The sequence below is a fragment of the Nycticebus coucang genome, chromosome 10 (genome assembly GCF_027406575.1).
Source record: "Nycticebus coucang isolate mNycCou1 chromosome 10, mNycCou1.pri, whole genome shotgun sequence".
Classification (NCBI taxonomy): Eukaryota; Metazoa; Chordata; class Mammalia; order Primates; family Lorisidae; genus Nycticebus; species Nycticebus coucang.
In genome coordinates, this window is record NC_069789.1 from 93,948,610 (window position 1) to 93,966,291 (window position 17,682).

Below are 17,682 nucleotides of genomic sequence, written 5' to 3' on the forward strand. Positions count from 1 at the left end.
GTATTGAAATAGATAACTCAAATGGTATTAGTCCCTAGCACTTGGCTTCACGTGGTTAGCATGCAGCTAAAATGTTCATCAGTGCTCAAATTACCACTACTAGCAGAACATTTAAATTAAAATGGTGGTCCTCACGCTGGATTTAAACGATCATTCAAGCTTGTCCAGGGCTCTAGGGTTCAGGCAAAAAAGTAATTAACTAGTTAGCAAGAAAAAAAAAGAAAAGAATCAATGCTGACAGGATAGGAAAAGAAATTTACACCCAACAAAACAGCAAATGAAAGTCAGATGAATGAGGAACAAGGATGGTGGATGTGACCAAGGGAAGAACTGATAAGGCCCAGCTGCTTCCCATTAGCAAGAATCCCTGCCATATTCCATCATGTCCATTATGTTCTAAGATATGACTAAAAAATATGAACTCCATTTGTTTCTTTTCCAAGTCTCCCTATAGGACCCTCCCTAACACAATCTTTTCTGTTATTGAAAGCATTGAGTTCTGCAACTTTACATCCTCTTTCCAACATATTATCTCTATGAAACAGGTGGTGACAGTGCTCTCTTTATATGCAAATAAATCCCAATACTCAGGTTTACAGAGGCTCCAGCCAAAGGAACCTGGAAGCCCAAGTGCCCCTTACTATTGTAGACTATTCACCAAAACCAAGCCCAAACAGTAAAAATAGGAAATGTATTTAAACTTGCTTTTGTAGAGCAACTTAATTGAAGCACGCCTAAACCAAAGTAGTAACATGTGCTTTCCTTTCCTTTGGTGTATGTCCTTCTCAACAGAGAAGGAACGTGCACTATTCTGAAATGCGTGTACAGTCACTTAGAGGCACAACCCTCCTATTAAAAGGGTCCAACGCAACTTGTGCATTAGAGACATAAGACTCAAAATTGAACCATTCAAAGACGCAATACTTTTTAAGAAACACATACATATATACAGTATATATACATATTTATATTTTTATATAACACATATACATATGTTAATCCCTACTGATGGGATTTTGTAAACAATTTTCCTACAGTTCTTAAAAGAGCCTTCCATTGCCACACTTAATGTAAATGAAGAAAATAGAAATTGTGGAGGTTGATGTGATTCCATGTGAATTGAAAACTCTTTCTCCTCATTCCCCTAATCATTGCCCACCCCCCCTACAAAGATAACTCAACGCACAAATTTTCAACATTGGGAAAATATTCTGAATGGTGCCTAAGAGCAAAGATAGCTGAAAAGTCAAAAGCTTAATATATACACATAGGTCAATTTGTAAACAATAAAAATAAATGACATTTATTGCTTCTTGCTTTTTGACTAAGATCAAGTATAAAAATGTGGTATTTGTGGAATGCTATATGCCAAGCTCTATTCTATGAGCTATACAATATTTCTAATCTTTACAACAGTATCATGAAATAGGTATTGTTGGTATCTCCACTTAATAGAAGGAAAACTAAGGTACAGGGAAATGAAGTAATTAGCCCACAGGGTAAGCTGCAGAGCCGGGGCATGGGACCACATGTTTTACTTGAGAACACTACATAGTAGTAACTTAAAGGAAATGTTTTTCTTTTATATGTACTCATCTGTTCTTTAACTTTGACTTCATAGTGCTGTCTTAACACCAAACTGACAACTGCCATTTCATCAACGTAGTGGTCTCATATACCATAATGATTCGACTGCATGATGACGCCCTCCCTGAAATATGAGCTTTAAAAAGTACTTAGTTTATCCACAGTGTTTGCAATTTTCACAAAAGATATTTTGAAAAGAAAACCAAAGGTATTTTGAAAACTTATGACAAAGATAATTCCTTTTTCAGAGCTGCCCATAGTATAGAAAGTTCTTTGCCATGCCATGCCATAGAAAGACATAGCCATGTTACTGCTAGCTATGGTTAACAGTTCTCATCAGATATATCGGCCCGTGGCAGTTTTGACACAGAGGAGGTGTACCACAATTCTCTCAGTGAAAACTTACCCCGGTTATCTGTCCTCCAGCCAGCATAAGCTGAGTCTGAGGAATGGCTGCCTGCACTGAAGGCTGCTGGGAAGGCTGACTTGGTTGCTGGGAATCCCCCGATTCTTCATTACATTTAGCCTGAGGTTGGTGGGTAGAAATAAAAGATTCAAATAGTTGATTAAAAGAATTGTTCTTATAACCCCATAATTGAAGAATAATTTAAAACATAAGACTTTTTCAGTCCTAAGTGTTCTAGTTTCCTTCTTTTCCTTTCTTATAAATCTTTGATCTTCTTAGTTTTATTAATATACTAAGTTTTTAGACTTTTTATTCCAATGCAGCAAAGATGCAATTATAACTTTTTTTTTTAGACAGAGTCTCACTCTGTTGCTCCAGACTAGAATGCCATGCCATCAGCCTAGCGCACAGCAACCTCAAACTCCTGGATTCAATCCATCCTCCTGCCTCAATCTCCCAAGTAGCTGGGACTACAGGTGACTGCCACAACACCCAGCTAATTTTTCCTATTTTTATTAGAGACAAGGTCTCACTCTTGCTCAGGCTGATCTTGAACTTCTAAATTCAAAGGAACCTCCTACCTCCCGGAATGCTAGGATTATAGGCATGAGTCACTATGCCCAGCCTGCAATTATGCTTTTTAAAAATAAAAAATAAAAAAAACAGTCTTTTACATATCAACAGAATTTTTTACAACCGCAAATCCTCAATTCTAGAAATTAGGAGTAAAGGGAAGAATACATTTTTAGTTCATCTCTATAAACACTCCATACCAATATTTTGACACATACCTAGTGGTCAGTTTGAAACTTCTTTATATGCCATCTTAGAGATTATTACTTGACCCACAGAACTTTTCACCTAATATTTTAAAGAACAGTAAATGCAGCATCTCCCATCATGAAAAAAACAAGCATAGAAAAATGCTACAGCCAAGAGAGAAAGAGAATACACTCCTGAAAGGGGAATGAAGAGAAAATTTTATGGTAATTAAAACTGGTTATGCAGAGCATTAAAATTCTGCATAGATTTGCATATTCCCCACCACGTGTTTTGGGGACTGCAGCAAGGCTAATTAACATAAAAGCTCTGATTAATTCTGCCAGTCATTGAGAGATAATTACAGTGCAGGACTGTAAACATTCTGCACTGGAAATACAGCCTGTTTGCCAACATCTCTCTAAGGGATGAAAGTTTACCATGGCAACCAAGGCAATTTTCCACCTCCTCTCCCTCCAAAAGGAAGGTCATATTATCTCCTTTTCTTTTCTCCTCTTTTTCCTATGTGTTACGAGGTCCATATTCCACTAAGTTTCATAGGATGCTCAATCCAAGGTCTTTAGTCATTAGCAACGTTGAAATCAATCTTTCAGAATACTGTTTTTCCCTCTTCACTGTCAGTTACCCGAACACTATAACAAGAGGTAACAGCAGGTTGACTATAACATTTGAACTCTGCACACTTTGCCATGTGCTTCACGCACGCAAAGTAGCCAGATTTAAGTTTTGTTTTAAAATTTTAACTGTCTACCCACTGATGTCTATAAACAGGTTTAATTACAATTCTTAGAAGTGTAACATTTTAGGTCAGAGAAGAACCCTAGCAATCTTACAAATGTCCCCACTTACATGCAGAGAAGAAAACTGAGCTCCAAGAGGTTAAGTGACTTGCCAAAGGTCACACAGCAGCCTGGTGGCAGAGTAAGAATTCAAACCTTAGAGCCTTGTGTCTCTCAGGGCAGTTTTCTTTCCTCTGCACTACAATGCTTCCCAAAGACATGAAAAATAATAAATAAGAATATCTTTGGAAACAAAATGGAATTTAAGTGATTAGGCTTTGTGTTTAATTAGGAACATGGTTTACCTGAATTAACCTAGAAGCATTTTTCTGAACTTACATATAAAACTTTGAAAGTAGACATTTCCTGTCCACCTTTGGTTCATGGCAATAATGATCATTATTTGGATCTTTATGCGATTCAGTAATTTCAAGTATCTCCTATTACAATATTATGTGTTCATTATAGACAACAGAAAAATACAGAAAAATAAATAGAAAAATGACCCATAATCCCAACTTACCTGTACATTTAAAGACTGAGCAGCAGCCTGTAAACTTGTTCCAGCGAGCTGGACCTATAAATAAAGGGGAAGTTCTAGTCTAATACCTTTTGACATTCATCACTAGATATTAAATCATCAACAAATTAGTTCAACAGTTTCTACTAAAGTGTAAAAAAAGTTGATCTCATGAGGTTAAAATTTTATGAACAAGCTCAATCCTTCCACATTCCACCACACCCTGTCAGCCCCACCGAAAAATGCTGTTAATGTTTTCAGAAGATGTTTTCCCATACTAAATGAGCAGTATCAGACATGCCACACTTTTACTGCATGTTCTTTATATAACATTGTTTGTATTCACAGGATGCTTAGATTGCAAAAACTTAACTCACCTTCCACATTGTGTTAACACTCAAGATAGGCTACCTACATATATTCTATTTATCATTATAAACAATCAGAACTATCTATTCTAATTGTAAAATGTCCATATATACACTAGAGTGGAAATCTCACGTATATGCACACATACAGCCAAGTCCATAAGACATTTATAGTCATAACTTAAATCTCCCAGCTAAAATAAAGAATCTGTCCTAAAAAACATATATGAAAGTCTGTCATAGTATTTAGTACTCATATTTCATACACTCAGGAAGTTCAAATCGTGAGTATAAGGATGGACACTCATGGAATTAGAAAACTATCATTTGGCTGCTATAATAGCTGATTCAGGCAAGAGTCATCACTGGATGAAGGGTGAAATTTGAGGAGTAACAGGATATTTACAAAGTCTCATCTATCTCTCCACAGATCCTGATCACTAAGGGCAAAATATTAATAGTACCTTTACAGTGGAGAAATGTGGCAGACAAGTAATCAAGTGACTACAGACAAGAGTGCCCAAGGAGGAGGCCCAGGCCCTCTGCTCTGCTGCAGTGAGATGAATGCAGCACAGCTTACGCTGTATTCACACCAACAGTCAGAACCTGAATCCAGCAATGATCAAACACCGACTCCAACTGAGGAGCACCACAAAATAACTGGTTTGTATTCTTCAAAAAGGTCAATGTTCTGAAAACAAAGACTCAGAAGTGAGAAAGAGAACATAAACTAGGCTAGAATAAATGGAAAACTAAACTAGAATGGTGGCAGTGAGAATAAAAAACAGGAAATGTGAAAGCCATTACAAGGTACTACATCAGGATTCTGGCAACTGATTAGATATAGATGGAGAGAGAATCATGAATTATTCTAGGATTCAGATCTAAGAGACTAGAAAATGCAGTGTCATTAACAGGGACAAAGAAGGTAAGAAGGTCCATCTTGGATACACCATAAGTTAAATATGCAGTATTTTGCCATGTATAATGTGTACTTTTTTGTCAACATTTTTCAGGGAAACATAAGGATGTGCATTATACAAGAGTAGTATGGCTCGGGATCAGGGGAGCTCAGCAGACCTTCTGGGGCTGCCGCACCTGCCCCCTTGCAGGTACTTGGGGTTCCATTTCAGGAAGATCCAGGAGGATCTGGGATCTGGTGGGAGCGGGCCAGAGTAGCTTCCACTGAGCACCAGATCAGGGCAGGGTGTGGTGGCAGGGCTGGGGAGGCCAACCACAGCTGGGGTGAGGGCCAAGGCCAGAGGCTGATTGCAAGGAGGGGACCAGGAGCCTCACACAGGCCCCAGGAACCCATTAGGCTGCCTGCAGGCTGAGTAGCCTCAGAAGCTTCTGCTCTACTGGCCACATGTGTGGCCATCTTGGCTGCATTCCCTGATGTGGTGGGGAGATAAGGGCTCCCAGGAGAGAGTAAGGGGCAGCTTTCACAAAGCAGCCAACTATGGGAGGGTGATGTGATCTGCAGATTTATCAAGGGAGTGTTAGACCTCCCCAGATGTGTCTATCCCAGCCGAAAGCTGGTCACTTTCTCAAAAGGCATTTTACTGAAAGTCTGAGCATAAAACATTGGTGCACATTATACACAGGAGTGCATTTTACACAGCAACATACAGTAAGCGTTGGGCCGGGTATGGTGGCTCATGCCTCAATTCTAGCACTCTGGGGAGAAGACTACATCATCTATGCAACTTTGGAAAGGTGCCACACAATTAACTAAATTTCACCCAAAATCCTATTTCTATGAAACCAGAAACCTTGTTGGAGGACTATGTTCCTAGAAGAAAATCAGAAAGAAACATTTTTGTTTTGCTACCATGTATTCAGAATACATTCTTAAATTTTTTTAGATAGCAATCAATATTTTATCTAGAAATTATATATAGAAGTTTCTCAATTTCAAAGATATAAACAAAGCTACCTGAGCAAAAGTTTGTCAACTAGGCCTAACTTACAACAGAAGAGTTTGTGAATAAATGGGCTTCAGAACTTTCTAGAATTTTACCTGTTTTCAAGCAGAAGAGCTTCTTTTCTAGTTCAGGTACTCTGATGACATGTTTTGATGAAAAGAGTGAGCAGTAAGATCTATATTCAGTTCATAGTGACTTAACAGATTAATATGTAACCATTAGTTTTTATGTCCACATACATTTTTCACTAAATCACACCACCACTACTACTATTATGGGCCCCTGCTATCACTGCCACTGTCTACACATTTTGAGTGTTGAATTAGTCCTAGGTTTTAACTGAGGTAGAGACCATCAAGATGTGCAAAATAATGCTCTAGTACGTAAATGTAAACCTAATCCAAGAGGTTTAGACACTCTTGATAATCCATTTTCCAATTCTTTCAACTGTGTTTTCCATTTTCGACCAGCTCCCATATACCAAAACTACTGGGTAGCCAATGTTTGTTTTTATTCCCTTTTCCTCTCTCTACATGACAGCTAAAACATGGATGAATGAAACGTGGATGGTGTGTACTGGACACAAAATAAATCACATGACGTAAGGGTAGTAAAGTTGAAGCAAACTTTTTTGAACCTCAAACTAGGGGGTTCACAGTCAAGCAAAAGACTCTGTCGTTGATAAAAACTAAGATGGCTTACAACTGTCTTAAAGGAGAGCTAGGAGCTTTGAGATCAGAGTCTTAATACTGCAGGTTTTGGACAATGATAGCTACATCATTTTGGACGACTCTGATAATTAACTACCTGAAGTTAGTTAAAACAGTAAGTCAACTGTTATACATATATATTCCATTTATAATAAGGAGTTTTTCTTTCTACACACAGCTGTGGTGGTTAATGCTATACAGTCAACAGAACCATAAGATTCCATATTAACCATTTAGAATGATATGATTAGATGTGATTCACATTAGGCTTTACATAATTTCACAAGTCTCACACTTTGAAATAATTTCCCTAGGCCCTAGCATTTTATGCTTCCATCCTTAACTCTTGCTTATGGCTGAGCAGAACATTTTACCTGATGGAGATGTCCAAGGAAAGCTTGGGCTTGGGCTGTTGAGATTGCTGCTCCGACAGGCACAGGCTGCTTCTGAAAGTCCAGACCATTGGTTTGTGTGCCTAGAAAGCAAGCAAAATAATTACAACTACACATATTAGAAGTAGTAAACTCAAAAGTTAACAACATTCACAAGACACCTATTTTGCATAAGTACTTTTCTAGGTAGTTCCTAGGAAGAGAAGAGATTCTAAGAAAATACAGTAAAATGGCTTCTAAAGGCAGGACTGGAGGATAAATACACAAATACTAACAAAGCTTAAGAAATAGAAACAAAACAATAAATAATAAATGCAATCAAAAGACAGTATGAAGAGAATTCAGACGTCAGTGCAGTTAAGTGGGGCAACTGTGGTAGGAATAGTCATGAAACCGAAGGTGGTGTTGTGGAAGAATCAGTACCACCACTGTAAAGAATGGTAGAGACAGAGATCCGCAGAAATGCCTCAGCTCTCTTTTAAATTCTCATCCTATTCGATATTTAGCTTGGACAGTAGAAATTCACTGGTGACTCTGCCAAGAGCAAGAAGGATTCATTATAATTAATTCAAACACTTTAAGGAATAACAGTCTGATCGCAAAAGCAACCCTTTACGTGATAAGCTAAAGACAAACAAAATAGTTGCACTAATTTCTTTAATCCCAAAGTATACAATGCTGCACATGTCTCATTAGCAAGGGTCTGCTATAATTATATTTTTCAAAATGTTTGCGCCAGCGCTTTTTTTTTTACCACTTCTGCTGTGATTTGATGTTGGAATACAATTTATTGAAAGATATGCCCACCCAAACACCCAGAAATATATATTTTTTTTATTTGTTTGTTTTTTGAGACAGAGTCTCAAGCTGTTGCCCTGGGTAGAGTGCTATGGGATCACAGCTCACAGCAACCTCAGAGTCTTGGGCTTAAGCGATTCTCTTACCTCAGCCTCCCAAGTAACTGGGACTACAGGTGCCCGCCACAACGCCAGCTTTATTGTTGTTGTTGTTGTTACAGTTGTCATTATTGTTTTAGCAGGCCTGAGCTGGGTTTGAACCTGTAGCCAGCGCCCTACCCACTGAGCTACGGGCGCTGCCCCAGAAATATTTCCTTAGGGACAAAATATATTGCTTCTGAATTACAACATCCAGTTATTATTTAGAAAAGGCCAAAATACTTTGTACTGAATAAAATATAACAGACCACAAGAACATATAAGAGTCACCTAGGTCCTGGTCCCATGCATCTACTTCCTACCCCTTGAATGCCCTATCTTTCTATCCTTACACCTGTGTGTGCATACACACCTACAGCCGACCAGTTAGGAAAGTACAAGTTAGAACCTTAAAGCAGTATTTCTAAAAGAGTGCTAACTCCTACCATTATATATCCCACTTTCTGGCAAATGTATCACTTAAGTGAGAACAATTTAATATATCGTATGACCTAGAAGGGCTACTTGTTTCCTTGAGACAATTATAAAAAACATGTATTTCACTTCCTTAAAAACTCTGAGATTGTTTCTTATATTTTTTCCTAAAGTTTTCCACAAAAGGAAACTATAGAACTACCGAGACAAATAACAATTAATAAAAATTAAAAGAATACATGCCTGTGTCAAATATTTAAAACTAGCATACAAGTAAAATTTAAAGAAATCAGATTTAAAATCACTTCCATAAACCACACACAGGAGTTTCACTATTTTAACACTGTGCATTTTGTCATTAGTTGCAGGAAATCATTACCTATGTTTTTGTATTGTAAATATTTTTGCATTTTTTTTATCATGTTTTGACATCTTAAAAAGCCATTTTGTGTGGAAAGAGACTGCCCTTCCAGAAACAGAGCTGCAGATAGGCACTTGAAACATGAGGGAGGTAAAGATGAAGTATGGCAGAAGAGTGAGGAAAGGGTGGAGTTCTCAACAAATGAGTAATGAGTATCCATTTGGAAAAAAGAAAATTAGAATCCAATTACCATACCAAAAAAATTTAAAAAGAAAACAGAAAATCTCAGAAGGACTAAAGGCCTAAGTGTTAAAGGCAAAACTGTAACATTTTTAGACGATAACATACGAGAGTATCATTATAATCTTGAGCAATGGAAGGATTTCTTTATCAAGACTCAAAAATGAACAGGTACAAATTTAACTACTTTAAAATTAAAACCTTTGCTCAAAGGGTTACATAAAGTGAATGAAAAAAGAAAATATTTACAATCTATACAAATAACAAAAGATTAGTATTCAGAATACACAACTCCTACAAATCAATAAGAAAAAGTCAACCCAATAGGAAAAAAATGGGCAAAAGGAATGAATAGGAATTTCACCAAGGAGGAAACACATATGTTCTATAAATACAAGTTTCCTTGGAAACTAGGAAAACACAAATTAAAATCTCAATGAGATACCATTTTACACCCAATAAATTGGTTAACATAAAGTTGTTTAACATCAAGTTTTAGCAAGACTGAAATTCTCATCTGTTGTTGGTATCGGTACAAATAAATGCTTTGGAAAACTGGCTGGCATATAAAGACATCAGAAAAAATTTAGCAAGTACACTTTAAGAAAATACTCTGGAGCCTTTTTCACATATATGCATCAAGAGATAAATACAAAATGTACTCACGGCAGCATTGTTTGTAATAGTAGACATAACTAGACATAGCCCAAATGTTCCATCAGTAATAGAAAAGATATGAAAATTATGATATAGTCATATAATGGGATATGATGGCCAGTGAAAATGAATTACAGATATGTGTATAAGTACTAACAAAAAGTTGAGCAAAAAACAGGGTGTGACTCTGTATCATGGAAACAGGTAAATCTAAGCAATATATTATTTGAGGACAAATACATAGATGGAAATAACTTTTGAAAGAAAAGCAATGTGACCCATTAATACTAAATTCAGAATGGTAGTTACCTTTGTGGTAGAAGAATGGAATACCATCAGGGTGCCACTATGCTTCATGTTTCCCACCCCTCTGGCTCAATAGCAACAATCTGCACCTCCTGTTTACTACAAAGACATATTTGGTACCTCTCCTTTTGTGAGAGAGGAGAGGGAGAAATAAAATTGACCTAAAATACACACATATGCACCCAAAATGCACTACACTAAGTAAAAGAAGCCAGACTCAGAGGCTACATCTATATAATTTTACTGACATGACATTTTGGAAAAGGTGAAACTGAAAGGGACCATTAAAAAGAACCCACCAACTCCCTTATCTTACAAATAAGAAAAATAAAAATACAAAGGTCACTACGAAAGTTCTGAGACAGACAGTGTTATGGTCCACTGTTTTACTTCTAAAAACATAGTTGACAGAGGCATCCTTTCTGGCTGGGCTTATCGATGCTGCTGGGAGGGCTTCATCTGTTTACGTCCACGGAGCACTCAGTCAGCGTCAGCTATCGAGCTGGGAAGAGAGCACTCTCCACAATTATTTTCCATGATTTTGGAAAGTTGGAAGTTGGTTAATTAAGTCTCAAAGCCTTGAGTATTGGCAATGAACCTTGGGAGACCATACTTCTTCCCACGTGACCATTTTTTGGTAGTTTCAAGAATTTAGAAGAGCCCCAACCTCACTGAAAGATGAGGACAAGAATAGGGTCCAGTGACTGCAGTGACGGAGGAAAACATCGCATTTCTAAAAAAAAAAAAAATGGTTCACACAAACAATTGAGTGACGGTAAGAACAATGAAGCGGCCACAGATTGGCTTGCTATCAGTGTCTGAACAGCTACACGATCATTTTTGAGTTAGGTAAGTTTCGCCCAGTATGTGCCTTGCACTTTGATAGATGAGCAAAAGCACATCTGTACTGCATGGTGTGAAGAAATGCCAGTCAGATGTGACGGAGGCAAGTCTAGATGTGTTTCTGACTCTGTTACTGGTGATGAAACCTGGATTTACCAGTTTGATCCAGAAAACAAGCCATCAGTCCACAATACTCATTTTTCCCAATGAAAATCCACCAACAAAAGTGAAGCGGCCCCAAATGGCTGGAAAACAATGGTGGCAACTTTCTTCTCCAAGAAAGCAGTCATGTTGCAACTGTTTTTCTGGAGGAACAAAGAACCGTTACTGTTCAGAGGTACACGACAGTATGCCCACGAAAAGTTTTCCAGAAGCTTCAGGAATGGTGGCCAAGGACAGGCCAAGGGGGATATCTTGTACCACAATGTGTCCACCCACATAGCCAACATCACCATTCAGTTCCTGGAGTCCACAGAGGTTAAACTTACGACTCATCCACCCCAATAGTCCTGACCCGGCCCCACTAAATCATTTCCTATTCCCTACAGTGAAAAACTGCATGTGTGGAAGAAGGTTCTCCAGCTCTGAAGAAGCTGTTCCAGCCTACGAAAGTGAGTGGAAAGAGTGTTTCAAAAATAGTTTATAAGAATGCAAAAGTGCATACAATGTCATGGCAATTATTTTAAGAAAATAAAGTAATCAAAATTATTTCGTGTTTCTTAATTTTTGTGTATCTCAACACTTGTATACAGAAATACTTCTCCTGAAATAACTGAGCTGAATAGTAACTGAGCTCAGAGCCTTCCATCCATTTCCTAACCTAACTGTTCTTTCCACTGTACTATCCTACCACCAACAAGTCCAAATCAATGCTTCTTCACAAAGAATACTAAGTGATTGAGCAGTAATTGAAGCCGTGGTCAGGATTCTAAGGAGACATCAGATGATAAGGCATCAGAATTTGAGGCCTCTGGTTTCTACTTCACAGTGTGTTGTCCCAGCTATAGTTTTACAGCAAAATAAAAAATAAAAAAAAAAAAAGAAGGAATTTAAATCAAATTTTATAGCCCATGAAAAATATTACTACCTCTAATAAGGACAATTTTGGCAAAAACCTCATCTCCAAATAGGAAACACATCAAAATGTTAACAGCGTACACATTATTCTATATTTTTTAAATTCTCTACCATAAGTATTATAATCCATGATCACAACTTAAATTCCTATTCAGTTTCATTTTTCCTAAAATGGGCTTCCTTTCAATTTATCCTTCAAAGACATCTCCAAAGTGACCTGTCTCCGAAAACAGACTAACTTCTATTTGGATTCTGCCCAGGTGTACACTTAATTCTTTTCGTGAGGGGGGAACTGCACCTTTATCCTATTCCTGCTGTCACTTTTCCATAAATGAGAATGGACATCTATATCCTACTAATGTTAATTTTAAAATGCACAGATAGGAAACACAACGTACTAGGCAAGGAAGTGAAAGGCAGAGGTTGGAGGGAAAGGACAGAGGAGGGGAGAAAGCTAAGTGATACCTTCAATGGGATCAAAATGTAGATGCCCTTCACCCTCTTCTCTAGTCATTATTCAATACCCAACATGGAAGCTGCTTGCTGTAAGCTTTTAAAGGGTTAGTCTAACTATAAATAATCTTTCCCAAATTTTAACTCCTATAAAATCTAGTTTTGCTTAGAACGCTTAATCATCACTTATGAGATAACATTAATAGTTTCTAAACAGATCAACCATTTGGCCAGAAATTATAAAACTTACATAACACATTTCTAAAATCCCCTCAGGACCCAGCTATATCTAACAGAAACCACGACAGTTTAAAAAGAAAAAAATTTCTTTGTTCCAGTGTCAGTGACCCCATACTCTTTAGCTAAATAGAAATGCATTTGTTAATGTAGGTCTCAGACCAAATATCAGAATCACACTGATCACAAAACAGAATTGAATCAGGGTAAAGAAGTTGGTTGCAGAGAACTGAGTTTTCTGAAACACAGGAAAATATCTGTAAAATAGTCCCTGTTCTCAATAAAAGAAAAAAGATTTGTTCTCACTGGAGACCTCAACTTTGAATATATGAAAGGGTAAGAGATTGGGCACGATGGCTCATGCCTCTAATCCTAGCACTCTGGGAGGCCAAAGCAGGTGGATTGCTTGAGCCAGGAATTCAAGACCAGCCTGAGCAAGAGCAAGACTCCATCTCTAAAAAAGCCGGTATTATGGCAGGCACCTGTAGTCCCAACTATCTGGGAGCCTGGGGCAAGAGGATCACTTAAGCCCAATAGTTTGAGGTTGCTATGAGCTATAACACCATGGGACTCAACAAAGGGCAACAAAGTGAGATTCTGGCTAAAAACAAAACAAAACAAAAAAAAACACCTTGAAAATAAATGGTTAGCTAGGAGGTATACAATGGTTCAGCTTCTTTTTTTTTTTTAATTGTTAAATCACAGCTGTGTACATTAGTGCAATCGCCTGTACCCATTCCAATGGTTCAGCTTCTATGGAACAAAGTTTGGCAGTCCTTCAAAAGGTTAAATGTGGGGCTGTACACAGTGCCACCTGTAATCCTAGTGTTCTATGAGACTGAGGCAGAAGAATCATTTGAAGGTCAGGAGTTCAAGACCAGCTTGAGCAAGAGCTAGACCCCCATCTCTACCAGAAACAGAAAAAAAACTAGCCAAGAGTGCCTATAGAACCAACTATTTGGAGGTTGAGGCAGGAATATCACTTAAGCCCAGGAGTTTGAAGTTGCAGCAAGCTATAAGAAAAAAGTTAAACATATAATTACTTAAAAACTCTACTGCAAGACACACATTTGTGCACTATTTAACTATATTTTGGTCAAGGATGGACCACACATGATGGTGGTCCAATAAGATTATTTCTATATTTTTACTGCACCTTTTCTATGTTTAGATATGCAAATACTGTTTTGTTATAATTGTCTACAGTATTATTAGCTGGGTGAGGTGGTGTGTGTCTCTTTGGAGGCTAAGGGAGGAAGATCATTTGAGCCCAGGAGTTTGAAGCTGTAGTGAGCTATGATCAAGTCACTGCACTCTAGCCTGGGTGACATAGTGAGACTCTGTCAAAAAAGAAAAACAAACCAAAAATAACTGCCTATAGTATTAAGTATTTGGTATAATAAGCCATATAGGTAGGTGTATAGGAGCAATAGGCTATTTACACCACACAGCCTATATGTGTAGTAGGCTATACCATCTATGTTTGGGCAAGTATATGCTATGATATTCACACAATGACTTTCTTAGAATATATCCCTGTTGTTAGGTGATGTATGAATATATATCCCAAAGAATTGAAAACAGGTACTAAAACAAATCCACATACACAAATATTCACAGCAGTATTCACAACTGCTGTGAAAACAGTGAAAACAACCCCCAAAGTGAAAACAACCCAAATGTCCATCAAGAAATGAATGGATAAATTGTGGTATATCCACACAATAGAATATTTGGCCATAAAAAGCAATGAGTACTGGCTCGGTGCCAGTAGATCAGTGGCTAGGGCACCAGCCACATACACTGGAACTGGCAGGTTGGAACCCAGCCCAGGCCTGTTAAACAACGACAACTACCCCCCCCCCCAAAAAAAAACCAAACAAACAAAAAAAAAAACGCCATGCATTGTGGCAGGCACCTGTAGTCCCAGCTACTTGGGAGGCTGAGGCAAGAGAATCGCTTAAGCCCAAGAGTTGGAGGTTGCTGTGAGCTGTGATGCCATAGAACTCTACCGAGGGCAACAAAATGAGACTCTGTTTTAAAAAAAAGCAATGAGTACTGACAATATGCTGAAACATGGATGAACCTTGAAAACCTTATGCTAAGAAACCAGACATAAAAGGTCACATACTATACAATTCTGTTTAGGCCGGGCATGGTGGCTCACGCCTGTAATCCTAGCATTGTGAAGGTTAACGCAGGAGGAGCTTGAGCTTGCTGTGAGCTAGGCTGACACCGTGGCACTCTAGCCTACGTAACAGATGAGACTCTATCTCAAAAAATAAATAAATTTTTAGAAACTATCTGAGTCCATTTATATAAAACGAAGATGAGATACAGATTGGTGGCTGCTGGGGGCTGGAAGAGGAGGAAATGGAGAACTGCTTAAGGGATCTGGATTTTCTTTAGACGTGATAAAAATGTTTTTAGAATCAGAGAGAGGTAGTGGTTGCACAATGCTGCAGATAACACTAAATGTCAATGAATCATTCCCAAGGTAAAATCATTCACTTTAAATTAGTTACTATAATTTTTATGTTATGTGCACTTCACTTCAATTAAAAAATCTGTAGTTCTAATACAAATCTGACAGCTAGCTATTGTTCTAGAGGTTCACTTGTCTTATTTGTGGCAAGCAGCCAGCCTCACTTGTCTAAATGGTTGCTTATACCTGTTATGAAATGAAGCTTTGTTGGGAGTGCATGTGAAAACAAGAACACGTTTTTGAATGAGGGTCTGGGAGATTTGGGGACATGAAGTTTGTGAATGCTATTCTTCATCACTTAGCAGCTATATTTTAGAACAGTATTATACTGTATTTTAATCTGTACTGAAAATCACATTACTCCTTCAATTAAACCTATGTAATAAAGAAGAAAAGTACATTACCCACAGATTTCTACCGTCAACTGAAGGCAGTGAAGGTAAAATTTATCAAAGATAGACTAAATTTCAGACACCTTACAGTAAATGATGACTATATGTGTGCCTGTCACTACCTCACCTTGATAAGCAATCACAAATTCCAAATAAAGTCCACAGAAAGTCAAGCAAGCATAGGACATCAATGACAGCTTCGAAGATCTTCTAAGAAAACTTTGCTATTTCTCATCCTTTAGTGTGTGTGGAGGGGTTTCTTCTACCTTAGCCTCCATAAAAATAGAAGGAATATGGGATAATGGAAATCTAGAGAGAGAATCACAGCAAGATCCCACGCCATTACAAAACCAGTAAGTATAATCAAATTGATGACAGATCATCTGCAGGCGTCCTCAAACTTTTTAAACAGGGGGCCAATTTGCTGTCCCTCAGACCGTTGGAGGGCCGGACTATAGTTTAAAAAAAAAAAAAAACTATGAACAAGTTCCTATGCACACTGCACATATCTTATTTTGAAGTAAAAAAACAAAACGGGAACAAATACAATCACACCACCTCATGTGACCCGCGGGCTGCAGTTTGAGGACCCCTGATCTAGAGGATGGATGATGATTACATATCCTGGATGAACTATCTACTCTCAGACTTCTTGTCTTCTATTCCTACTTACTTCCTAAGTAACAGTATGCTTGCTATTTTTTAAATTGCCTTTATGCATCATCACCTGTAGACAAATGCAGATCAATGATGCATGACAAGATTTCTACAGGTGGCTAATGTCTGTTGAATTGTTAAGTCTATCTGGATAAAAGGTAATATTAAAACAGACCTTAATAATTTTTTATTTCTTTTGAGACACAGTCTCACTTTGCTACAACGTCTGGCTATTTTTACAGACTGGGTCTCGCTATTGCTAAGCTTGGTCTCGAACTCCTGAACTTAAGCAATCCACCCACCTCGGCCTCCCAGAGTGCTAGGATTACAGGCGTGAGCCAGCACGTCAGGCCATAATCAATTTATTCTTAATTGTAGGAAAATGAATGACAGCTATTGAGACTGGTCTTTTTTTTCAAATAAATATTGTGTATAATTGTGTATGCTTTAGGGATTAAGAAAACCAGAAAAGTCCTCATTTTAATATCCTAATACTATGTTAACACTTTTTATTCAAGAAAAATTTTCTTAACAGCCTCTTCCATGTTTTTCCTGCCTCCTGACCTAGTCAGATGCTCCCTACTCAACTTTATGTTTAGGATGTAAGCCAATTGAATGGTGGCAGCTTTGTGCCTTCCCTGAAAACACAAAGTCATCTTTGAATGCGGCATTTCAACTCCTTACCTTTTCTGAGTATGTCTAACATGAGGGTTCCTAGCTTGAATTATGACCTTTTGCTACAAATCCTTATATTGTTAATCTGGATGAACCATCTACTCTCAGACTTCTTGTCTTCTATTCCAAGTTTCATTTTCCCTGTTTCATGAAACCATCCCTAATTGCCTCTGTTCCTAACCCTATCTAAAGGGCTTTCTTATATTCCCTTCCACCTAAAAACTCATTATCTACCTTTACCTACTTCGCTCTCCTATTTATCTTAAAAAGAAAGAATCTTGGGTGGTGCCTGTGGCTCAGTGGGTAGGGCGCTTGCCACATATTCCGAGGGTGATGGGTTCAAACCCAGCCTTGGCCAGCTAAAACAGCAGTGGCTAACTGCAACAAAAATAGCTGGGCGTTGTGGCGGGCTCCTGTAGTCCCAGGTACTCAGAAGGCTGAGGCAAGAGAATCACCCTAGCC

At 38.0% G+C, this 17,682-nt stretch overlaps 1 protein-coding gene across 1 annotated transcript in view; it reads right to left on the reverse strand.

The window, feature by feature from the left end:
• POU2F1 (POU class 2 homeobox 1) overlaps positions 1 to 17,682 on the reverse strand; it is a 194,089-nt gene that overhangs the window by 59,801 nt on the left and 116,606 nt on the right. Inside the window, exons 3-5 of the mRNA XM_053605727.1 lie at positions 7,450 to 7,550; positions 4,076 to 4,129; positions 1,994 to 2,113 (exon numbers count right to left, since the gene is read on the reverse strand). Coding sequence (XP_053461702.1) covers positions 1,994 to 2,113; positions 4,076 to 4,129; positions 7,450 to 7,550 — 275 coding nt within the window. The remainder of the gene's footprint in view (positions 1 to 1,993; positions 2,114 to 4,075; positions 4,130 to 7,449; positions 7,551 to 17,682) is intronic.